At 40.4% G+C, this 26,218-nt stretch overlaps 1 protein-coding gene across 4 annotated transcripts in view; it reads right to left on the minus strand.

Annotated features, from left to right (window-relative positions):
- Sorcs1 (sortilin related VPS10 domain containing receptor 1) overlaps positions 1-26,218 on the minus strand; it is a 507,144-nt gene that overhangs the window by 54,173 nt on the left and 426,753 nt on the right. For all 4 annotated transcript variants that reach the window (XM_032892179.1, XM_032892181.1, XM_032892180.1 and 1 more), the window contains exons 17-18: positions 23,795-23,908; positions 11,639-11,810 (exon numbers count right to left, since the gene is read on the minus strand). In XM_032892179.1, coding sequence (XP_032748070.1) covers positions 11,639-11,810; positions 23,795-23,908 — 286 coding nt within the window. The remainder of the gene's footprint in view (positions 1-11,638; positions 11,811-23,794; positions 23,909-26,218) is intronic.

Raw genomic sequence — 26,218 nt, forward strand, 5'->3', positions numbered from 1 at the left:
TACGTTTTTAAAAAATTAGTTGTAGGACGATTCCTTTAGGAATAAAACTGTGAGACCGGTTTTTCCTAGTAGTAAGATATGTACAGGAAATACATCAGCTTTATTAAAAGCAAATTGAAGAGAGGGGGAATAGGCACGGGGTAGCCACTGGGGGTATATGGAAATGCATATAATGATGAAAAATAAAACTAAAATTTCACATTTTACTACCAACAAATTATGTTTTAATATGAATAACGTTTTCACAAGAGAGAACTCGAAGGGATGTACATGAGCTTGCTTGCATGTGTATGCGTGAGCGCACACGTACACACACAATCACAGAGCAACAGAACCTACTTCCTCAGTTTCTTGCTTATGTTTTAAAATAGCACTCAAAGTTTTATACCTACCATCACTAGACAGATTTTATCAAGTTATGCATACTCTAAACAGATGTGGAACTTCTTCCTTGGAACGTTGCAAAATTCCTTTTTGAAATTGTTAGGCTGCAGTGAAATCGAAATGCGTTTACAGAGGTCTGCAGAGGTCCAACACAGAAAAGTGTCCTACGAATCTCTGCTTGCAACATTCTGTTAGGTAAGCTGGGTAAAAGTGCTTTGAAATACACTGTACGTAAGAAAGCTGGTTTGAGCCTTCCAACAGGAGAGGATCCTATTATCTCGGCAGAAGAATGACTCTCTTGTAAATAAGGCTGTCCTGTTTAAATGAACATGCAGCTTAGGAAGAGAAACGTGTGGGGCAGTGAGGGAGGATGTTCTGTGGGATCTTCCCATCAGTCAGATGTGCTGAGTCATCTCCACTGGTGAGTGGGGTGACATGTCACGGCTAGATCACCCTCACACCACCATGGTATGCATGGCTCTCAACATTCTTCACTTGCAAATTCAAGATGGGTAGAGAAATATCCTCCAGTGTCATTTCTATTTCAGGCACGAGAGGATTGCTATGTTATACTTGCAATTTGTAATATTAGAGATACATACATAGATATGCCAACATCTCTTTGGGATGCAGGAGGAGCACCAACTTCTAGGTCAAGATGAAAGACACATCCAAGTGTTGCTGTCACTTGGTAGGTACTTAGTTTCACATCAGCAGTGCTGAGGTTTGGAATTGATCACCTGGACAGGTGGAAAACTGTCCAGGAAGAAGACTTGTCTTACACGTGAGGATTACATGGTGTAGTGAAGCTCTGATCCAGAGGCAGTTGCCTTTCTTGAAGTTTCAGTGAGATGCTAATATGGTGGGTCCTTTAAATAAGGAGGGCAGGACAATGAAAATCCAAATAAGATCACAGCGTGGGAGCAGGCTCTGGAATATTCACTGCACTGAAACTCTGGCTAGTAAACTTACGTCTCTCTCTTACATCTCAAGACAAACTATAAACATCGGCTGTCTCTGGGTAAAGAATATGAATGATCTCATGCATAGGGTGCAGTTTTGAAAAGAGAGAAAAGTGAGACCTGAGAAAAAGCTGCTAACCAGTGCGACTTGAGCTAGAGACACTGGACCACTCCCTGAAACCAACTCACATTGCTGTCTCATTCCTCTCTTTCCTTCTAGCCTCAGGCAGGAGCAGGAAAGAGACGAAGTGGCTCAGTTAATTCTTCGAGGCAAAGAGAACAAAGCCAATGGGAACAAGCAATAAGACAAGAGAAAAATCTCAGCTCTCATGGCTCACAAGTCAGTCTCTGCTTCTTTGTGTAGGCAGAGAAAATAGCAGCCTCTTAGGACAGAACCCAGTGAGCAGCAGCTTAGATACCTGTCCCAAGTTAGCATATCTGTTGTCTCTCTGCTGCTTCTTATGTCTCCAAATAGGCTTTCCCACCGAGGAAGTTATCGTGTCAATTCTGTTCCCTATTCAAACAAAGAAGAGACTCTTGGGAAGTTTCATCCAAAGTGTCTTTCTGTCATCTGACAGCAGGAAGCACCCTGCAGTGTTTGGTGTGTGTTATTACATCTGGGGGACATTTATGATCCTATAACTCTTAAAGTAGCCAGCATTATGGCTGGGAGGAATCTGTATAATGAAGACATAGCCCGCTGCTTATGGTTTAGAGTTAAATCTCATAGAAACTATAACCAAGAATTTTGCTTATTGAGTTCTTGTCTTGGTACATAAATTGAAGTACTGAAACAATGGGATAGAGATCAAATTTTTAATTTTAGTCCCTTGCCTCAGACTTAATTTTAAAGCTTTAAAATATGCAGAGAATTGTCTCTCCTTATTCTTACAGCTGTTTAAAACAGATTTAATTAACTCCTGTGGCACACAGACAGCACTTCTGGCTAGCAGCACTCTTAAATAAATGCCTTCTAAATTAGTGCTGTTGAGTTCCTAAGACTGATTAGGTCCTTCCTGGTCACCACGTGCCTGCCAGTGCTTGCACTGGATTTCTTTGCAGACCTGAGTGATGGTGGTGTAAGCCTTTGGGCTCATTAGATGTTCATTAGTGGTCCAGAGGACATCCGTCTTGAATAAGACTACAGACAGACGTGACACCTCCCATTGCATGCTTGGATTTCAGTGCAAAATACCTTTGACTGGCTTCTTCATAATATTCAGATGTGGCTGGAAGTGTTTTAGAGCAAACTCATGAATTCTTTCATTTTCCTCCTGGGTTGGTTTGAAGATCTTGAAGATCTCCTTTGTTTGTAATGAAACGATGGCTCGTTAGTTTCACTTATTAATGACAATAATGATTATTAATGAAATCGTGTCTAATGTGTAAGCACACATGGGCTTGTGTGAAATATTCTTGACACTGCTGTAGTGAGTGACACGTGAAAGTATCCTCATCTCTCTACTGTGTTCTTCCTAATGAGGCTTCTTCCTTATGTGAGGTAACTTTAAAGGCAACAGGGATGACAGTGGGATTTCTTATTAACCATAATGAAGTTACAGTTGTGAAGTTGAGTATCACCAGGTAGGGATGCTGTGGGACTCTTTGGTTGAAAGATTGTGTTGCTAAATTGTTCATTACCTAGGTTTTAAGGGCAGTGTCGTCCACTATTTTCAGGAAGAGGCTTCAATTCTTATAGCAAACTTACCAACCCTGTGGCTTGAGTACACACAGTACTACAGAGGATTATAAACCAGCACGAGCATGCTCTGCCTTTGGATTTCCATGTGTCAGAAAGAGACTCTCTTTGCCCTGTTTTCATCGGAGTTTGCAGTGATACTCATGTCGGAATTAGGGCATGCACTGGTTCAGGATAAAAGAAGGGATCTCGCTTTCAGGTGAAGGCTCTCAGATGCTCGGGATACAACTTAGGTTTAAGAGGCTTTTCCTTTCAAGTTTGGACTTCATCTCTACTCTCCTCAGGCAAGTGATACAAATCCACACATGCGTATTGGTTTTCTTCCCATTGATGTATGAGGTATTTGGAGCACAGACACTGAAGCTGCATCTCACGGCCACACGGGTTCTACTTCAGTGATATCCGTGGCTTACTGAGAGATTTCAAATGTTATCACACTATCAGGCAACAGATTAGATTTATTTATGTGGGTTTTTTTCTAGTACTTTCTACTTATAGAGCTCCCAGTTAACTCAAACCATATATCCATACAGTAAGTTCTATAATATATAGAAAGTACTTGATAAAAAATTGGCACTTAGCAAAATATTCATTGAAAAACAAATTAAATGCATATTCAACTCCCTAGGAAGACATTCAGTTCCTTCGGTTCGGTGAATTGGTTGAATGTGTAGAAAATGGAGATTGTACAGAGGGAGCTCCTATATAAGTTGCTAAGGTAAAAGGAAGATTATGTCAGACTTCAGCCCCACCTAGTGCCATACAAGAAAAACAAGAAAGGCAAAAAACAAGTGGACATGTGGCAAAAGTACAAGCTTTGGGTTACAAAGGGTAATTTTGATACCGACATGAAGAAGTGAATCCTTCACTTGCTTTTGTATAAAGTTGATGCTGTATCTGAACCCAACGGGGACATCTAGGTTTCTTTGCTACCAGTAAGTCGTACTCCTTTTCTAACATCTGAGGCATAACATAAATATCTCTCTAGTTGCAAAATGTGGTACTAGGTGTGGGACAAGAGACAGGAAATATTTTCAAAGTACCTGGCAAGTAAATGTAGGGCCCAGGGTTTCATATATATATATATATATATATATATATATATATATATATATGTGTGTGTGTGTGTGTGTGTGTGTGTGTGTGTGTATATATATGTATGTATGTATATATATGTATATATATAATTTTATTTTGTTTTGTTTTAAGATAAAGTCTTACTATATAGCACTAGCTGGCCTATAAATCGCTATATAGACCAGGCTGGCTTAAAAACCACAGAGATCTACCTGTCTGTCTACAAGTACTGATATTAAAGGCATGTGCCACCATGCCTGGAAATACTTAAATTTTTTTTTTATTAGGCGATAGTTTGATATAGACTAATCATTAGTGCACTGTCCATAAACATTAACTTCTTGGATATTGTTTTTATATCTTGTTTAACAATGCCCCTTAGAATTCAATACACAGTAATAAAGGCGAAGTTGCACAAAGTGAGGATATCCAAGAGCAGAAATAATAACTGGGCTTGTAGGAACATCTTCGAGAAGCTATGAATGTTTTTGAGAAAATGCAGGATATCTTTGATATGTGTGCTGAGTTCGAATGTAGGAACTGGTAGGCCAGCCTGATTCTGCATAGGAACTCGGGTCTTCTGTATCCTAGTCACCGTTGCTACCTATCCTCATCCAATGATGAGAAAATCAAAGCAAGCTTAGCCAGCATCAAAATTAGTTCTTCGTACTTAAGGGAAGCAGTAAATCGTCCAGATAGGACAAAGCTTGAAGGTGACTATTGTGTGACTACTTAGTGGGCACACAATCTGTTCCTTTGTGTGCCTCTGAGGACCATGCACCTGGCTGTGTAAGGCTGGCACTAGATCATCTTGAGATTCTCTATGGAAAACCTCCTACGAACCACAAGAGTTGGTCTTACTACGCTTCTGGCATCTGAATTGTTATCTCTGTACAGATGTAGCGCTCACTGGCTTTTCATTTATTCTCCATGGTTCAGCACATGAACTGCCCATGCATGGGCAACGAGTCAACAGAGAAGCAGAAAAGCAGAGGCTGTCATTAATTAGGACAGAATCCTATCATCACATGTGGGGTCTCCGGGCTCTGCTGATGTGAGAGAAGTCGTCGCTGTGTCTTTTGCCCCGGAAGACACGAGTGTGAGGGAGCTGTGTGTGACAGCAGAAGGCGGCCGATTTCAACCCCGCTGCTGCTGCTGCTGCTCCGAGCACTCAGCTGGCGTGAACTCCTTTGACATTGTTTTCCCATCTTCACCCCAGAGGGCAGGAATTCACACATCTCACACACAGATTTTCCAATGTCTCCCCATCTGCAGCCCAGTGTGAGGTGCATGGTGCTGTAGTTACAGGGTGGGGGGACAGCAGCTGAAAGCCTGGCTCCTATAACTGAGCTGCATTCTCTATCGTGATGAAAAGCTCACAATGGACCCAGACAGGAAGCTCTACTCCCTGATCTTGGTTGTATTTTGCTCTCATAAATGGAATGCAGTCTAATACTTAAGTACCTGATAGTTCAAGAGGCTGCTCTTCTGATATTATGGCTTTTTTTCCTGCCTCCGAAGAATCTACATTTAACATGTAGATAATCTTAGGGTTGAGTACTGGTATGGAAGATGAATACTCAGACACTCCAAGATAGGTTTTATTTGTTTTAATAACCCCAAGCATGACTATTGTATTTTATAGGAACTTCTTGCATTTTGAAGTATAAAAGTATTTTCAAGAATAATGCTTTTAAATATACAAATCACTAAATATGCAAATTAATTTGTATAGAATTGGCATATGTATTCAGTAATGCCCAGATCCAGTGATTGAAAAGTTTCCATATTGCCCAAATTCCCTCTGAGGTACTTACTGTCCATCATGTCCCCAAAGTGGCATTGCCAACTGACCTGCCTTCACACAGAGATACCTGGTTACGTGACTGTCATTCTTTTAACGTACACATGTCTGATAGTATGTAGAAACTTTTATCACAGTTTTCATGGTTTTCTGTTTTAAGTTGCTTTTCATTGATGTGCTTGGATTCTAAAACGTTTTAAATGTTATATTTATTTTTACTTTTCTGGGTATGAGTGTTTTCCGTGCATTTATGTCTGGACACCATATGTATGCCTGGTGCCTGCAAAGGCAAGAGGATGGAAACAGATCATCTGGAACTGGTGTTATAGGTGTATGTAAGCCGCCATGTGGGTGATAGGAAGGGAATCTGCTTCCTCTGCCAGAGCACTGTGTACTCTTCACTACCAAGCCATCTCTTCAGCCCCTAATAATGACAATCCTTATAAGAGATTGACTGCTGGATTACAATCTTTGAAAACTGCCTGAATTAGCATTTTTGCATTTTAATTGAACTGTCAATGCTTCCCTTATTGATTTGTAGTATTTATTTATATCTTTCCAGTTACAAGGCTTTTATTGCAATTATGTGTTAATGCATATTCACTGGGGAATTTGTATTTTCTAAACAAGGTTATGAGGTACAGAACTCTTAATTGGAAATGGAGACTCACGGAATTTCATTTTCCATTACACTTAGTGAATTTTGTTTGCTCTTTTAAGATCCTTGACTCAAGCTTTTGAAGATACTTTTCCTCATATTTTGCATCAGTTAGGTATACTTTTTAAAATTATACTGACAAATATAACTAGAATTATTTTGTATATTATGTATTTCTATATGGTTGCATATAATTTATTGCAGATATTATAATTTAATCTACACTTACATTCACACTTACATACAAAGAAACATATGTTCTTGTGTTTCTTATCTATTCTCTTCTTTAGTTGGTTTGTGTATGGAGATCCAAATAATAAATCTTTTTATCCATAACACCCAAATTTAATTCTTAATTTAATATTTAATTGTACACACACACACACACAGACACACACACACACACACGCTACTGGCCAAAAGACGACTTGCCAAAGTTGATTTTCTCAGTCTCCCATGTGGAATTTGAGAATTGAATTAATGTCATCAGACTTGGTAACAAGTACATTATTAGCCAAACAATCTGTTTACTCTAAGTCATCCACTTTTACAAATCATCTTCCAGATTATTTTTCCATTCTTTTTGTTTAGCTCTAAAATTTTCATGCATTTTATAACAGTAGCCTAAATATTAACACAAAATATATTGGAAACTTTTATTAGGATGGCCTGGCCCTGAGGTCAATGTGCACAACATTGACATCTCAGAATACTGAATCTCCATCCACAGTCATGATACATTCCTTGGTTCATCGGGGTTATCTAAGAACTTCTTTTCAAACACATTGCAGTTCCCTGAACAGAATTATAGAAAATAAGCTGTTAAACTTGGTTGTAAATATTTGGTGAATTTCAGTGCCACGATAAATTATGTTTAAGTTCAGATTTGTAATTTTTCTCCATCATTGTCTTTATCATTTCTTTATGACTTAGCCTGTTTTTTTTTTTATTTCAATCTACTCAATGCTTTTAGCCAGTCCTGTGATGAGGGGTCTAAAATTTGATCCACCATATAATACAATGTGGCATCAGAACTATAAAATTATGGGAAAATTCCAGCCTTTCTAGCCATTCTCCTTTACCCTCCTCCATAATCCTCTCTCCTTGACTTCACTTTTCTTTCCTCCCTCTCTCCATATCTCTGTCTCATTCCCTCTGTGCATTTGGTTTGCTGCAAGCTCATAATCAGAGCTTGAAGCAGAAGATATTAGATCATTTACATGGACAGGAATAATACTACTTAGCCTATATTTACTTGTTACTTCACAATTTCAATAAAGAATTCTTAAGAATTTTAGTTCATAGAAGACTGGTCTGATGAAAGACACTGACTTGGAAAGAATTAGAATTAAAATACTTATGATTGTGTCACACACACACACACACACACACACACACACACACACACACTCTCCTAAATATGTTATTCCTAAATAGATGAGCAGAGTCCTCTTAATCTATATGTTACTGGTATGTACAATTAAAGAAACAGGCCATGGGGATAATTTGAATGGGAATATGGGAGGAATACATAGACAGGTTGGACGGAGGAAAACAGGCAGAAGCAACGTCATTACAAACTCCAAAATAATAAGAATAGAAAATATGGTTTTGAGTAAGCATTTGTCCACTTCGTGGTTTTTCTCTTCTGCCCTTCTCAACCCACTTTTCTGCCATCTAAGAGAGGCGAAAGAGTAGTGGGTGATTTTTCTGAGATGGTTCTGTCGTAGATTGTTAATCTATGACAGATTGGCTTCTCTAGGAAAGGCCAAGAAGACAAAAATTGGAATGATTCCTACTACTAATATGTTTTCCCTGTTATTATTAAATGCATAATAATCACTAGGTATTGACCCACCCTTTTGAACAGATTTCCTCAGACCTACAAAGATGCACTATCTTGTAATAATACTATATAGACAAATAGAAAATGACTCTATAGAATTCCTGATTTGATTCCATTAATTTTACAAAAAGAAAAAAAAAAAGGTTTTTAGAGATGGCCTTAGTTGCTAGAAAGATGTAATAAAGTCAAAGTCAGGAATAGAATATGTCCTCTTCTCAGAATAGTAAGTAAAGGCTGCATAATAAGAAATGCAATGGGGGTTGGGGATTTAGCTCAGCGCTTGTAGAGCGCAAGGCCCTGGGTTCAGTCCCCAGCTCTGAAAAAAAGAAAAAAGAAAAAAAAAAGAAATGCAATGAGCTTTCATAATTACACTAAAAAGAGTAATAGACAATTTTATGTTATTTAGGTCCTGAGAGACCAGATGTTGGGTTTAGGCTCCATCATAAAGAACCCAACCTAAGGTTGAACTTGAGATAACCCATAAGCCAGCACCAGTTTCCAGAGTTACTCCCTAAAGGAGACCAGTTTCCAAGTCACTCTCTCAAAAAGTCTGCCCCCTGCACTTCACTTCCTGACATCCACCAGTGCAGAGGAAAACAGAAGTTACATTTATGGTTTGGTTCCTAGCACCAGCCAATTATGTTAAAGGGCAACAGAACTATGTAACGGCCACCCAATCAGATGTGTGCTAGGCTAGAAACCCCCTTGCCTGCTTACCATTTCCTATAAAACCTTGTCCTGTCAAGAGCTGAGGGCTACCTCACCAACCTGTCCTGCTGCATCAGGGTCAGTGGTGAGTAAGAAGAGACCCCAGTTCAATTGCATCATAGTGGGCTCCTGGTTGGTCTTTTGGGGCTCTCTAATGGTCGTACATGCATACTATGATAAGGCAAGGCCATGTAAAACCTGTTCCTTTGAACTTCTAATGAGTATATTACAACAAAACACTGCTTTGAACTTAATAACAACATCCTTCTGTAACTCCCATTCTATCTAACGTTTTATCTCTGAGGCAATTTTCTAAAGAACTTTTTTCTGTAAGAAGGTATAAAAAGACCAGAGAACAGAAATAAAGTTGTTGGTTGAACGGTTTGGCTTGGGGAGCTTTGCCCCATCCATCCATCAAGCCATCCATCCACCCATCCATCCATCCATCCATCCATCCATCCATCCATCCATCCACCCATCCATCCAAATGTATATATGTCTGTTTTTTGTGTGTAAGGATATGTGTATATATATAAGCATGCATGAATTCCTGTGGGGTTGATTGTGACAGATGGTCAGACCCGCCCCCAGGTGTATGAATGTTTGGATATATATTGTCTCTGTGCATATTTGACTGCATAAAGCATCTTAATTCTCTTCATTTACTTCTCTGGTTCATAAAGAGTTAACCAGATTAGCCAGAGAGGCTTCTGGAGGATTCACCACAGAAAGGAGCACCAACAATAAATCCTTTTACTTAATCCCCTCCTGTTTTAGTTTGAGGTACTGAACTCCAGAGGCTGCAGTAACTGACAGGTCAGCTTTCACTGTAAAGTTAGTTAGACTTAAGACAGGTAAACATTTTACTATAGAAAACGCAACCCTAAATATTTCACAAGACCAAGTCTTGTTCCCACCAACGCTCTTCCCCCTCGACTTACCTCAAGAAAGAACCAAGAAAGAACAGTTGGGGCTGACCCAGACCTATTTCTACCCCTTCAACCCCATAACACTAGATAGCAGAGACAGAAGAATAGAGGGGAAAAGGGGGCAACATTATGGTTCACCTACTTCCTGCTGATTACGGGCATTCAGTTCATGTGGAAGCTTGATCTTCGCCATCAGTATATTGAATTCTTCTTGTTTTCTCTTTATGTGTGAGTACTTAAATTACAACCAACAACAAGCAACAGCAATCAACCAACAACCCAGGCCACCTCACTGGGCCCACGCATTTATATACTCTCTGAAAAGTTCCCAGAATTCCAAACAGCACACAATTCCAGAAACTCTCTACAGTTGGCAAAATCATGACCCTAGTAGATAATGAGGCAAATCGTAGTCAGCTACTGTGGACAATCTGAGGCAGCTCCATATCCCACAGAACATATTCTTATAATATTTCTACGTTTTTCAAAGAAACCAAAACTTCACACTTGTCACTGAACAGTCCTAACTCCTTCATCTTTCCCGTCAGTCACCAGCCTGTGAATTCTTCTTCCCAACTCTTACTACTTGTCTTGCTTTTGTTTGCTGGCTTTACTCACAACATTGTATGTAACTGTAATTTCTTATAAATGAGAATGGTTCTGTCCACCATATCTACAGATTGAGTATGTGCATAATGGCAAGGTATGTGTCAGACAATTAATGCACAGGAAAGATCCGGGGCCACTGACTATCAGAAGAAGTAGCTGGAAGTCAACCTTGTATGCTTTAATGCTGATGTCATTAGTTACGCTGAGAATTTCCTTATCTTCCTCAAGGCGAATGCTGGCTGTATTTCAGTAATACAGCAGAAGACATGATTATGGCTTGGTTTAATGTCTGGGGTAATTTATTTAATGTGCTTATTCTTAGAAAGCATCTAGTTCCAACATGACAAGTTTGCCTTTGTAGAGTCCTAAGTATACAGAATATATATTTTTCTTTTATTCTCCACCTACAGAGTCAGAAATTTCAGACACACATAATTTGTCAAAGAGTAATCAGAGCTCATAATGATGTCCTCAGAGCGTTACCAGGATACAAAGTCCCAACTGTCAAAGATGTTATACTAATTTACAACTTGGTGCTATATTTGATCAGTAAAGTTAACCAGCCTGTTGCCTTGGGAAAGAAAAGCCATGATGTTAGGCTGAGAGGTGAAAGCCCATCCCCCTTTCATTTGGTTGAATCTCTATCTGTGTTAAATTACTGGGGGGGGAGGAGGGGAACATTCACACATTTTGAGAATGTGTTCTCCTAGCAATGCCAATAAAGCAGTTAAATCCGAACACAGCCACTGATGTAAAAGAATGAAAGCCAACTTGCAGGAAACTGAACGTGTCAGGAAAAGTGAGAAGACACAGTGGCGCTGAGGCTGAGAGTGGGAGAAAATAACAAAGACACTTGCAGCTCAACACTACGAACGTGAACAAGGCTTTGTAAACAAAACCATTATCCACTAGGAAGATCACTTGTCCTACAGAGCCGAGGGTGGACTGGAGCCATGCCTTACCTCTTCCAACTGCACCATGAGAGTGACATTGTGCCCCTGTTCTGCTGTCAGTTTCCCGTCTGCAGTGACAATCCGCAGCCCACGAGGGGCCTTCCCTGGACACTTCTGTGGTTTGGCAGTGTACTGTTCCCTCACTCCATCTGTACAGTTATTGGAAACCACCTTCCTGTACCTAAAGCAGAAGATTACAAGTTAGACATGGGCTCAGGTAATGAAGATTCCTGCTGAAATTTCAAACAAGACCACAACCTAGAATGAAGGTTGGTGACCTCCAAACTGCTGACCTTTCATCTTGCTAGCAGTGCTTTGGGATGATTCGTATACAATGCCCGTTGCAGGGTGAGGGTAGAATGTCCTCCACAGGGATGTTTGTAGGAACACATGGTAGCCCTGCTGGTAGCCCTGCTCTGGGAGGTGGTGAAACGTTTTTGGAAGTGGGGCTAGCTTGCAAACTCTCACTCAGGTTGAGGTTTAAAGATGAGGTAGCTCTTTGGTTCATGATCAAGATGTGAAACAACTCTATTGCAAGCTCCCGTTGCCGTTTATCTCCTGACATGATGGAATGTATTTCTCAAACTGTGAGCTAAAACAATGCTCTCCAACCTTAAGTTGTTCCTATTGTATACTTTGCTACAGAAACAAAGAAAATAATAGACACAACGTCCAACATCAGTCTCTGTAACACTGCATTAATAATCAGTTGCATAGACATAAATAGATAATTTAGACAATAACACAAAGAACAAATAATTTTGTATTACAAAAAAGCACCATGATTGTCCTCTCTTTCCCCTGTGCAGTGCCCAGATTCCGGGACACTCAGTGGGACCTCTATGGTTGCAGATAGTACTCTGGAGCTAATATAAGTTTTACTAGAAATGAAGATCAATTTACAAATCAAGCACAATAGGCTGCTAAAATAAAATTTTGTGGTAATGTAAACACCTACAATAAGGACTGGGATAAAATTCATGCGAACATGGCTTTTCTCTCAAAATATTGCATTCACACTTTTGGTGATGTAAGAGAATGTGATGTCTGTATGATGAGAGGAAGTCATGGGAACGATTCGGGTGTGGAGAGGCATGCATAGGTATGCAGAGTCATGCAAGAGCTCATCTTAGCATGTAACCCAGTTTATGACGTATGAACCATTTATCCCTGGGATTTTTTTATAGACTGCGGTTAAGCATGGATATCAAAAACTGTGGAGGGTAAAGGTCTGAATAAGGGAAGGTAATGATAAACTTCTATATAATAAGGCTATTTGCAATTCAGGGAAAGCATAGATTATTATGTGCATTTTCAAGTGTGAAACAATTATACCCATCTCCCCACTGTCCTAGAACAGAGGCTAGACAGCAAATCTTATGATTAGCACGTACAATATGTAAAAGAATTATGTGATTAAAGAATGAGTAAACTGAGATTGGCATAAACAACATGTAAAAAATAGCCAATTTAGTCCCATGTTAAAATCCATTCACTATAACATTGATAGCGAACTGGACTTGACCTGCTGGCACTAATCCATGGATAGCGATCTAGTCTGCATTGCTCTGTGCTGAGGCTCCAGATTAGCTATGTAAAGCTGAGGACCAAGTGAGATGTTCAGCTGCAGCCAGGACATAATGTCTGAGAGAAGAATGAAGCTTAAAAAGAAAAGAACTTCACACACTATGGATTAGAACTAAGTGCATTGTTCATACTGAACTCACCTTGCAGTGTACGCACGGGATTAAATGACCTGACTCACAGAGATTACTTGAAACTGGTAAGTGATGATGAGCTGTTACCAACTATTTTATTTAAAACTATGACAACCCGTACGCCATCCCAACAGCCCCGGGATATGTGGGAAGTCTCTAAGCTACCAGCGGCGCTCTCTACATGCTTTCTGCCTCCTTTCTGCCTCTCTGAACTCTTTCTCCTGAACCAGCTCCTCTGGCTCCCGCTACATCTCCACTGCTAAGCCCTTAGCAAGGAGCTACTGGTTTCTTCCTGTTCTGCCTGCAGCCTAGAGCCTACCCACCCTCTCAGAAAGCCCTCTTTCTCTCTCTCTCTCTCTCTCTCTCTCTCTCTCTCTCTCTCTCTCTCTCTCTCTCTCTGTGTGTGTGTGTGTGTGTGTGTGTGTGTGTGTGTGTGTGTGTGTAAACCAACTTCTTGACTAGAATGGGATGATAGAAAAAAATCCCATTTATAGAACAATTCCTGTGCCCTTGTTAAGATGCAGACTCTACATGATTTCCTTCATTTATTGTCAACATGTCCTCAGTGAGGAAGTAACTGCCATCATTTGCAAAATGTTGACAGAGACAGAGGGATTTAGCTAGTAAACTAATATTCTCGATATCACACAGGCCTGAATCACTGATCACATTGGCATATACTTTCCATTCTACTATATTTGGGTCTCTTTAAATGGCGTGAGATTGGTCTTTTTCTGACCTCTTAAGTCTTAAGGCTTACATGCCAGGAATCCCTTGCACGGTGTTCTTCCTGTCTGTGACTTTGTAATGTAAACTCCTCAATGGTCTCCTTGTGTCCCAGAAATATGCAAGGCTAGGCACCAGGGGATGACTCTGACTGTGTCAGCTTAAATGCTGAAATGCCTACAGAGTTTATCACCCGTGGCTCAGACAACTTGTCAACCAATAAAGATGGGCTGATTCTATCCTCAAGGTTGTTTCCTCTCTTAATAATCCAAAAGCTAAAGGCTTAAAGCATCTGGACCATCGGGGGATCTCCAAACCCTTGCATTAGCACTAAGAGTTCTAAACATTCACTGGAGTGCCTCATTGTCATGTTTGAGGATTTTCAATGCCACTCCATTTTAGGTGTTTATGAGAATAGGCTGGCTTCAGAGAGAGATGGTAGGGAGGAGAGGTAAGGGAGGACATGTGGGGAAAGAAAGAAAGAAGGGAGGAAGGGAGGAAGGGAGGGAGGGAAGAAGGAAGGAAAGAAGGAAAGAAGAAGGAAGGAAAGTTGAGTGCAGGCATTGGAAAACAGTAGCATTCTACCAGCAAAGATAGGAAGAAACTGATGGGCAAGGCCTTCTGTGATAATTATGTATCCCAGTGAGTTTAACTGGATCATAGCACCCTGGGTGTTTCAACAGCAAAGCTCAGTGTCAATGGAAGGTGGGCAGGCCTTTGAATTGCTTAGCATCTAAGCACACCTGGTCTTGGCAAGCCTGGAAAGAAGCCTGGGCTCTCCATCACCACTGGCATCATCAGACAGAGCCCTCCTTTTGTTGCCCACAGTTCTAGCCAATCATCGCTTCAGGCTTTTCCAAATCCCATAGCCACAGGACTCTGCTTAAATCCAAAGCACGAATCCTTCCCCCTTGGGAATCTGCCACAGAGAAGCCTGTTGGCGATTTTTTTTTAAAGAGCACTCATTAAAATCCATTCTGAAACCATTTTATTTCTTGGATGAAAATGGCATCGCATTAGCCCTACCGGACCTGTCCCTGAAATTTAGAAGAAAATTGTGCAGAAATGCAGAGTTAATTTACTCAAGTAAGCACACACCTGCTTTTTGCATCAAAGAACGTTTCTATTTTCATCTCAGCAGCTGTCCCTGGGTCTGAGTTACATAAATGAATAATGCATTTAATATGTTATTAAATGGGGCTGCTACCTCCATAATAACAAGGCAACTTATGATTATGTTGGACCTGAGGTCTGGATATTACAGATGCATTCGGTTGGTAAGGCATTCTTCGGTCTGCCACAAAGAAAAGTGCTTTGTAATAGCAAGGGAGTCTTTTCACAATTACTGAAAAGGAAACATACTGTAAATGCGCCTTTGATATGGCCTGTGGCTCATCAGTAGACAGGGCCTTCGTACTCCAGCAGTCCCGGGTTCAGTGTTCTCCTCGGTCCCATTTTGAGGCCTCCCTAACCTTCTTTTTACCCATACTTCCTTTGATTTTGCTTTCTAGGCTGCCTGGCAATCTTAAAAATAAAATGAAGACCACATGTTTTCTTTCTGAAATGAAAACTAGAAAGAAACATTAAAAGCCAGCATATTCTGTTATTTTTTGATTTAATATTTGTCCTCTGGGAGTTTGGGGTGCTTATTATTGTGACACAAAGTTTACGGCCGTTTACTCTTTACTGCCTGATGTTGGAAGATCTCTGTGTGGGTGCGTCTTCATTTTCAAAATTTACTTTTAACTGATAGAAAACCATGTACTTTTAAAATAATCTTATGCTCTAATCTGTGTAGGTATGGTAGAAAGATAATCAAGGTAATTTCACTGGCACATCTCATCTTTTGTGGTAAGAATATTAAAGCTGAAGATCTTCTTTTCAGTGTTTCTATCCATCACAAAAATGCTACTTTTGCCTTCATTCAGGGCGGTCTTTTCACCCATTGATGGAAGTGACTGAAAAGACATACTCCTGCCTGCATAAGGTGATCAGAATAAGTGGCAATTGAGTGCTTGGCCCTAAACAAACCTTCGGAACCGCCCTGGCTCGGAGAACACTGCAGAAGAGGGAAGGATTTAAGATCTACACGATAGGAGGACTGCAAAATGCTATCATCATCAAAATCCATCCACTGCATCACTAATTCATGCCACTGCACCATCCACTGCATCACTAATTTATGCTAGTGCAGAGGTCTGCAGAGACTTAGGCTCTATAACACCCAGGACACTGAAGACCCTATCCCTCACTGATGAACTAACACCTTCTGAGAGAGTTGAGGAAAGAGTGCTGCTGGTCCAATAGGCTCTAAAGAACAGTTCCGTAGGACAGATGATGCTAGTCAAACTAGACTGATCACAAATACAAAAAGACAAAACCCATGAGTTGGAGAAAGGGACTGTTCGAGTTAGTGAGAGAGGGTTGGTAGCTATGGAAGAGAGAAGAGAGGGTGAAAGAGGGAGTAAGTAAAATATACACATGTACAGAGTTGTTAAAGAACAAAATTAATAAAAACTAGTTTCGAGAATGCTATCACTAACTATGGTCAGCATGCAGTACATTGGATCACTATAACTTGTTTTGCCAGATTATGTAAAACTTTCGGTCCTTTGATTGACGTTTGCTGCTTAGCTACCCATCCATCTCCTGTTCTGCCAGCCTCTGGTAAACACGTGCTGCCCTCAGTTGTTAGGAGATCGAGCTTTTACAAGACCACATGTGGAGGAGATAATACAGTGTTGTTTCTGTGCCTGAATTACTGCACTTGGCATAAAGTACTCTAGCTCCATCCTATTTTAAAGGATAGGCTTTCACTCTCCTGAGAGGATTGATAGTTTCTATGTAGCCCACATTTTGTTAATTAACTCATCTATTGATTAGCACTTAGCTTATTTCTATATTTTCATCAGTTGTGACTTTGGCTTAATATCCATGAAACAGTTTTCCCTACGGATCCCATTTCTGTGTATCTTCAAATTATTTGGGGAAAATTTTATAGTTCATGAGTATCCATAGCCTAGGATGTTCTAATCGGAGAACTTGAGAGGTCTGCTTGTTTTCATTCTAACCTTTTCTGTTTATTTTTATTGTGCCAAGGTTAAAACTAGTGTTTTAAAACCAAATTGTTGAGTTTAAATTAAAGCTCTCAAGGACAGAAACATGGAAATTTTACTTGAGCTCTCTAGATCTTTACCATGTTTGCCTTTTACATTTTTTACTGTTCCTTCGACATAGGGACAATTACAGAATATTTTGGCAAAGTTCCGAAAGGATTAAATAAATAAGAAGTCATACTTTTAAAAGTCTTAGCACAGGCAGAGAAGATTGCTCAGTGCGTAAGAGTATTTCCTCCCAGCATGAGGACTTAGAACACCCATGTAAAAGACAGGCATGGTGGTCTTCCTATTCAATTTGCTACCCCACGGTCTGGGGTTCATAGACTGCTGGATCTGAGAGCTCCTTGCAGCTGGACTAGCTGTAATGACGTGATTCCAGCTCACTGTGGACCCTGTTCAATGCAATAGGGGAGACAGGAATAGAAGGAAGATGGGAAGATGCCCAATGTCTTGCTCTGTTTTCCACATGTATTTGCATGAGTAGATGTACCTGGATACTAATGCACATGTAACACACACAGATACACACACACACGGAGCGAGAGAGTGCGCGAGTGCGAGAGGGGGGGGAGAGAGAGAGAGAAAGAGAGAGAGAGAGAGAGAGAGAGAGCTGTAGCAATACCAGTTTAGTATTTAAAATATAAAAATTAAAAGGTTTAAAAGTTTATATTTTAAATATTTTAAATATTAGTTATTATTATGAAAATGGAAGCCCTTCCTTTTTTTTTAAATTTAGTACTTTTTATTAGCGATGAACATGACTTTTAGCAAATAATAAACAAAAGACTCCCTTTTGGATTCTTATTACTATTATTTTCTTTTTTTCCATATTTCTTATTTACATTTCAGTGTTAAACATCCCCTAGCCCCTCCCCACCCCTTCTTTATGGGTGTTTCCTCCCATCTCCCCCCATTTCACCTTCACTGGGGTTCAGTCTTGGCAGGGACCAAGGCTTCCCCTTCCACTGGTGCTCTTACTAGGATATTCAACCTATGAGGTTGGAAGGGTCAAATGAAGTCTTTAGGTTGGCTTAGTCCCTGGAAGCTCTGGTTGCTTAGCATTGTTGTACATATGGGGTCTTGAGCCCCTTCAAGCTCTTCCAGTTCTTTCTCTGATTCCAATGGAAGCCCTTCTTGTTTAGTCCATCTTAAGATCAAAACCCAATCATGTCCATAATTTCAGAAACCACTCAACAATTTTATTTAAGGTATTCCATATAAATAAACAATAAACAAATGAAGTTGAGGTTTAGAGTAAAGGTCCGTAGCCCGACCTCTCTGGTTTTCGAGCTCCAGCTCCTTGTGCTGTGCAGACTGCTTCTCGTGCTCAGCAGTGGGTGAGCTGTGTGACTCCTTTCCCTGTGCTTTTCACTCTGAGCAGGATGCTCTGTCCTCCTGTCCCAACGTGACCCATCCTTTAAACTTCCATGTCATGCTCTCCTGCAAGCTTCTTTCTTTTCCCAGTATTTATCCCACGGAAGGACCAAGGTAGGATTATAGCTCTAACTCTTCTTTTCTCCCAGGTGGGCTACGCCGTCCCTGGACTATGATACACTACAATGCCACACACAATGAGAAAAGTAAACAGTTCCAATGGTTGCATTGTCCTTTGTGCCTTTGCTTGCGAGGCAAACCCTGCTTTGTTAGGGTGACTCTACACTTACAGCAGCAGGGAAAAGAGCCAGCGTTAGGGACAGCGAAGAGAATGGAGGATAGAGCTGATAATGTGTATGACTAAGGCTTGAGGTGTTCCCACACCTTAGGAGGGTATGTATGCAGGAGGAAAAGAGTAATGTATAAGTGTTCATGTCTGTAAGTGGAAGGATCTACGTAATTACACATCATTGGCACCAGAGAACTGCAGCTACAGTAGCATCCCTTAATCACCATGGCTGAAATTACGTATTTAGGTCCCACATCCAGAGACGCTGCAGGGGGCACTCAGGGAGGAGCCTGGACTCTCTTGTTCTGTAAGTGCCGCATGTGCTTGGCTCTCAGGGAGGCAGACCTTGGCAGCTATTGTCAGTAGGCATATGCAACCAAAGAAAAGGCCATTTGTGCTTTAAGAGGATGGAATGTCTCAAGGCTTTACCAGTAATGAACATGTACACACAGTTAACAGTGATCAGACAGAACAGCCGCAGCATCTCTATTCAGAAAGACCGACCTCCCTGGCTGACGAAGCACGTTTCTCAGATCATGGTTGTTTGCTTGTTTGTTTTCTCAGTACAATGACTCCTAGGGCTTTTCCCTCAAACCAAGTATTCAGATAGAAATTAAGGGCTTAATATTGGCCATAGGCGTCTAGGTGGATTGAGTTAATTTTACTTGTACTAACCAGGAGAGAAGCACAACTCAATTTGAATAGTAAACGCACACAGCTTTATTGGAAGACGGATTTGATGAAATAGTACATATGGTCACACTTAACTAAATGGCTTGCTGGAAACAGTCTTGAGTGGGGCTCCCGAATCCACCAGCTGAGTCAATTTGTACAACTAAATCTCATAATGCTTTCCTTCCCCTTGAGCATAAACAGAAATTTGATTTCTGAATTATCTCAACCAGTTAGTGAAATGGCAGTGATGAGGGCATCCTTAACCAGCCACTACTATATCAATGCTTTTGATAACATGGAAAGAGAGAGAGAGAGAGAGAGAGAGAGAGAGAGAGAGAGAGAGAGGGAGGGGGAGAGAGAGAGAGAGAGATAGAAGATAGAGATATATAGGGTCACACAATGAAGAACTAGCAAGGCCAGAGTGTCACAGCCCTGTGCGGGAATCTCTAATCTCAGATGTGTGTGTTTTTGATGTGGATGGGGAAAGTGTGAAGGAGTAGGCCTCCATAACAGTCATATGCGTCTTATCATTCCCCAACTGCCATGCCAGCCCCTGAAAAAAAATGGAACACCTCATCCGAGAGACAACTTCATAGCAGGTAACAATTATTTTGTATCCACTGTGAGACTACAGGAGCCTTGGCTCAAACACAGCTACAGGAGCTCCTGCAGTGATCAGTTTGTACATAATGCAAGTGATTTCCTTTCTGTGGACTTTCATCGCATGCAGCAATTTTAAGGCTAATTATTCTCCTTGATGCACACTGGCAAATCTCACAGAGTATGGATCTGAGAGAACATCAGGATCCCCATGGGTCATCTGGAATAGAGGTAAGAAGAACTCAAATTCCCCCACAGTGAGACTGGGAATAGACATTACATGGGAAGAGTAGATTCCTCAAGGTCTGTGTCTCTGTGGCTAGTAGAGAGGGGATTATATTTATAAACACCATATTTTTAAAACATCACAGTATATGGTAATAATATGGAAGTTATTTCTTTACTTAAATGTATATGTGATACCTTATGGATGGGCCCACTAAATATTTTTATATAGATACTTCGCTTATGCTATTTTAAGTGAGCATCTTGAGTAAACAGCCCTATTAAATATTAAGCAACTAACCATGAACAACAGTGCTTGAATATTACTCCATGAGGGATTAATGGCTCCTGTAAAGGAACTCCCTCAGACAGAGATTTCAACACACATTCTTTTGAACACACCTAGAAATATCTCCAATTTAATAGCAGGAAAAAATCTGTCCCTTAAGAAAGCTGCCCTGTTTTCATAGAATAAACTGACCCCATGTCTCCACCATAATATGAAATGAGCAATGTCCTGGTTAATTTAGCAACTTAAATTTGCAGTTCGCTCCCTGGTTCCGAGCAGTTAAAACATAAATATAAGTATAACCAAATAAGCTTGTGCATTCGGAACTTGAGATATATAAAGTTTGTGTTGGGGGTGGTGAGCAGAGGAAGCCTTAGGACTACCTGCTTGTCCTCATATAATAAAAAGTAGATATGAGTGTGGGTTTCATTTTATTTGAGACAAAGGAACTTGTTCAATAATCAGGTAAGCTAGTTAATGGCTGGACAGGGTAGAGGGATAAACACAGCTTCTGGTTTCCAGTGAGTGGTATATCTTGTCCTAATCATGTGACTTTATGACAGTAGGTAGCACATCACTTCTTAATCAGGTGACTTTATGAGCCTTTGTTGATTACTATTTCCGAAAGTTTATAGATGAGAAACTGGGAAGAAGATTAAATATGTCACTGATACCAACAGTGCAGTGGCCATTAAAGGTCATGTATGTCTTGACTAAGCATTCACAATAAATAAAATACTTTTTCTTCCTTTTTTAATCCCCTAGTGCAGAGTGTGATCTGTATCTTGCAAAGTTATGACTATCTCTTGGGGCTTAGGCTACAGGTTCTTAATACAATGCCACATTTAATCACAAGCTAAATGCAAATAGGAAATTTCGATAGGCAAGAAACTGAGGCACAAAGGAACAAACACATGCTCAAAACTGACAGCAAATAGCAGGACACCTCCCTTTTGAACTAAGTGAAAGTTCTTCAACTACATTCCACTCTCAGGTTCATCTCGGGTAGAAATCCTGGTTCTTCCTCTTTGCTTGGATTCTGGCTGTGATATTTAAGAAGTGAGGCCAAAATGAGAAGGATACTGACAGGAGCCTCCCTGTGTGGACGTCAGAAACCCTGACATCAGTGAACCAAACAAAGATAGTGGACACCGAGGTGCTGTTTTCAGTCCTTTACTTTTTATTATAACAGTCTCCTCTAAATCCCAGCCATCAACTGCAGAAAAATCGTGAGGCCCTTCACCTCTGTACAGTCAGGTTGTTTAAAAAATGTTAACATCTCCTAAAAATAATATTTTAATTGGGCATAATAATAGCCTATTATTCTGAAATTTTCTATGCTGGTGAAGTGGGTGAACCTAGGAACACTGCTATATACCAAGGGAATATGCTAAGTCTGAACCATTTACAAGTCAATCAATCAATAAATAAAGGAACCCAGACTTTGCTGCACGCTCCTGGATAGACTCTCAGAGGCATGGGGCTCTGTGGCTAGTTCATTAACCTTTTCCATGATTAACTTTTAGCTAGAAGATCTCACTCATGTCACCTTCTGCCAGCATGTCCACAACATACTCTGGAGCCCGACAAAGGGTGAGGCAATGGGATGTCTAGGAAGCAAGCACACTTCTTGGGCTACTCCTATGGCCCTGGACCCTCTGCCTTTCATCCTGCTGATACAGCCTCCACCCTGGCAATGCATAGACAAGGGTTAAAGGCAGGATTGTAGTTACTTGCAACTTGGTTACCTAATTCTAAGGGCTTCTAAACCACAGTGTGACTTTGTCCTCCAGACACTTGTGGTTCTTGCCAACAGGGTCAGGGTCAGGGTCAGTCTTACTGTGCACTGAATCTGACCTGACCTTTCCGACATTCTCTTCCCTTTAAGTTTCCCTTCGCAGGATCCACTGGATTTTCAAGAGGGACAGGAATCTCTTAAGATGCCTCTTTAGTCGTCAGGACAACCTAGCAGTATGTGAGCAGAAACTGCTGTTTTCATCTTTGTGAGAGAAAAAAAATGGCAATTCCTGATCCATGAACCTAAGAAGAAACCAGTTGGAGGAATGTAATTTGCTCTATAAGCTAAAAGAAACACCTCTAATTAACAAAGGAAACCCTAATTATCTAGGAGTGTTTTTAACAACAAAGGTTGTGGTAGAGAATGTTAATTGTAGCATTGTTTATAGTGGCATTAAGCATCCTAGAATAACCCAAATATCCGTGAAAAAGGATAATTAAATAATCCTATATTATTTAAAAGAATGGAATATAAAAAGGATGGAAGCAGCCTGATGTTTCACGACCTGTAAATGTGCAAAAGGTAGATTTTTGAGTGAAAACGGCAAATTAAAGAAGAACACAGCTAGTAGCAAATCATATAATAATAACCTTCCAAGTTGATTTTATGTATTTTTCTTGAAGCAATTAATTGTTGGAAAGATGCAAAAAAAAAGAAAGTGTTTGGAAACCTACACAACATAGAGATCCCAGCTGTGTGGAAAATGGGTCCAGTACTGGAGAGATGAGCTAAATTGGACTTTTAAGTATATAAAACATATTCGTATATATTTCTGAAATTAAATATATGAGCCAAAAAGTCTAAATGCCTGTGCTGGAGAGATAGCGTACTATGCAACCATGAGGGAGTACCAGACTTCAGATTCCTGGGACATATGTGAAAGCTAAGCAGAGTGGCACTACAAATCCTCGAGGCACATAAATACCCTAAAACTCATTGGCCAACCAATAACAATGAATTGTTGAATTCTATATTCAGTGGGAGATCCTGTCTCAAAATATTTCACTGAGAAGTAATTGAGGAAGACACCTGAATTAAACCCTTGGTCTCCAAAAGCGTTTATCCCTGTTACCTGCACATACACATATACCCCTCTGTCTTTGTCTGTCTCTCTCACACACATATAACCACACACACACATGCATACATACACACACACACACACACACACATGCATGTGATAAATGTTTAGTGGCATCAATATAGTGACAATAAATGACATTCTATCAAAAAAATGCATTGTTTTGAGGGAAAACAAGTCCCGTGTAAGATCAAAAGGAACTGTGTCAGTGTGACCCTTACTCATCATCATCCAAGGTTGGCCCCTGAAGCCTACTACCACAGAAACTCACCCAGTGCTGTTGAGGTAACTCTGTCCCAAGCTGCAGTCTTTTGACAGTGAGGATGGGTTGAACCAAAATGCTGGTAGGCATTGTCCACTACTATGTCTCTCGTAGCCATAGTCACTGTTGGGGAAATACCCAAGATGAAACATTTACCGGGTGGCAAAATTATTCAGAACTATTTCATAGTAGTAGGCAACCAACTTCTAGTCAGTCAATAAAATAAGCATTTCCTAAACCAATGTCTTCTAAAATTCAAAGTTTTTATACATTATCTATTATCCATGAAAATATCTTATAGAACCAACATTCCCATTTAAATACCTTCAAGAGAGAGGAATGACTTTGTACTTGGGTAATGAGAAAGACTAATTGGGAACTTGGCTGTGCTAGGAGCTTGAGTCTTAGTGGAAACATCGCCACAGAGGTTAAAAGCCACATGTGGTATAGTCCTCATTACCAGTGATGTCTTTGGGATGCTCTTCCAAAACATCTGGCTGTAACAAGCAGAGCAGAGCCAGGTTTCTCTGTGTATAAGCCATATGCTTCAGAGTCACAGCCAAAAAGAAAATGCCCTTCAGGAGTAGCTCAAGCACTTCCCCAAGGAAAAGTTTTATCCTCAGCAGTTCACGCTGCCAGTTGGTAGTAACTGCCTTAAATCTTGCCTCTGCATTGAAAACTCCTCATTCTTTTCCTCTCAGTTTCTATTCATTCTTGCTTCTAGGGACCTCTGATATTCTTGGCTTCTGGAAAGTAAAACTGGGCAGAGAAAAAGGACACCAAATTGTACCTCCACATGCACAGACAAATCACAGGCAGCAATGGGCAAGCCTGAGTATAAATTGGCCCATCTTCGAAATAGAGGTGAGATCCTGGCACATCGTGCACGTGGAGGGAGAAATGGGCTCAGCCTCAGGGGCCTGTCATCAGACAGCTGGAACTGCAAATTCTGCACAGACCCTCTGGACTAGGGCCTGGTTCAACACACCATGAATAGGAAGACTACAGAATAGCCACTTCGAGAATTACCCAGTGTTCACTTCAAGAAAATACCCTACAAAAGCTGGAGAATGACACAGTATCTACCACTTGGGCAGTATCCAGGGAGCCTGGCCAACAAGGATCATCCAATGAGCATCTTTCATCAGGTAAGATTGTAGAAAATCCAGCTTTTAAGGGAAGCCAACAAGTACATGGGGAGCCTTCCCAAATATTTTCATACATTATGCAGTCCCATTTGAGCAAAAAACCTTACAATAGCACAACTTAAGATTCATCTCTACTCCTGATTCTGTTCTGTTCAGCCTGTCAGACTGGTAACAGCTTCCAGTCACCAGTGAAATTCAAGGATCAAACAAGGCAGACATGGGGAAAGAACAGGAAGAGAAGTCTAATTTATTTCCTTATCTTATATTCGTTTTGTCTTGAACACAACCAAAATACTGGCTTATGTTGAAAGTTTTAGGAAGAAATAGTCAAAGAAGAAATTTTTTTTCATGAAAAAGGCAGAATTTTGGGGTATCTTACCCCACATTTTCTCTTACGTTTCCTACTAGATGTTATTTTTGCTCTGTGTGAAGAATGGGTACTTCACACTACCGTAGCTCTTCCTGTAATGTAGCATGCCAACTTACTTTGCAAATTCTCCTTCAGTATAATAAGTGCTCAAGGTTTAGTCAGGCTTCAGAAAGAGGAATGTGACCCACGACTTAGTATCTCAAGGTCGGTATTCGTGGGAGTGTCTTTCTAGGTGTCAGTCCCAAGTGCAGGGTAGAGGTAGAGTAGTTTTGTTGTTGTAGTTATACATCATTGACAGAAGAGCAGCTTGGCAAAGCCCCTATAGAACTCCCCTGAGTTCTGTAATTGCTGAAGCTCTGATACCCTCTAGCTATGTGCAAAGAGCTAAAATGCTGGCTCTTGGTCTTTTTAACTCACCAACAAGAGAAAGCAATGTTGGGTTACTTGTTTGACTCCTGGCAGGCTTTCTCAACACCACAAATTCAGAGAACATCTAACTTTGCTATGGTCTGAGTAGTGTAGACTGTGTCTCACATAAGTCACTCACATTTTGATGACACTATACATGTAACCTGTCATAGTCACACAGCCATAAGTCAAAATACTAAGAATGAATATTTTATGTATGATTCAAGTTTTGACTTTTAACGATTACATAAATATGTATCAATCACTTCCTATTCTGAGATAGACAAAAAAAAATATGAGGGAAGAAAACAAAGAAAATGTGATAGATTAATTATTAGTCTTCTTAAATAATTTTTCAATTTCACCTGCACATTAAACACTAACCAAGAATTAGGCGAGAACATCATTAGCTCTCCAATATAGATTTCTGCTTAGCAAATGTCTGAAAGAACTCTACTGCTCACTGAGTTTAGTTAAAACTTCCCAGTGTCTTTTCTGCCTCTCTGG

Source organism: Rattus rattus, chromosome 2, assembly GCF_011064425.1.
Source record: "Rattus rattus isolate New Zealand chromosome 2, Rrattus_CSIRO_v1, whole genome shotgun sequence".
Classification (NCBI taxonomy): domain Eukaryota; kingdom Metazoa; phylum Chordata; class Mammalia; order Rodentia; family Muridae; genus Rattus; species Rattus rattus.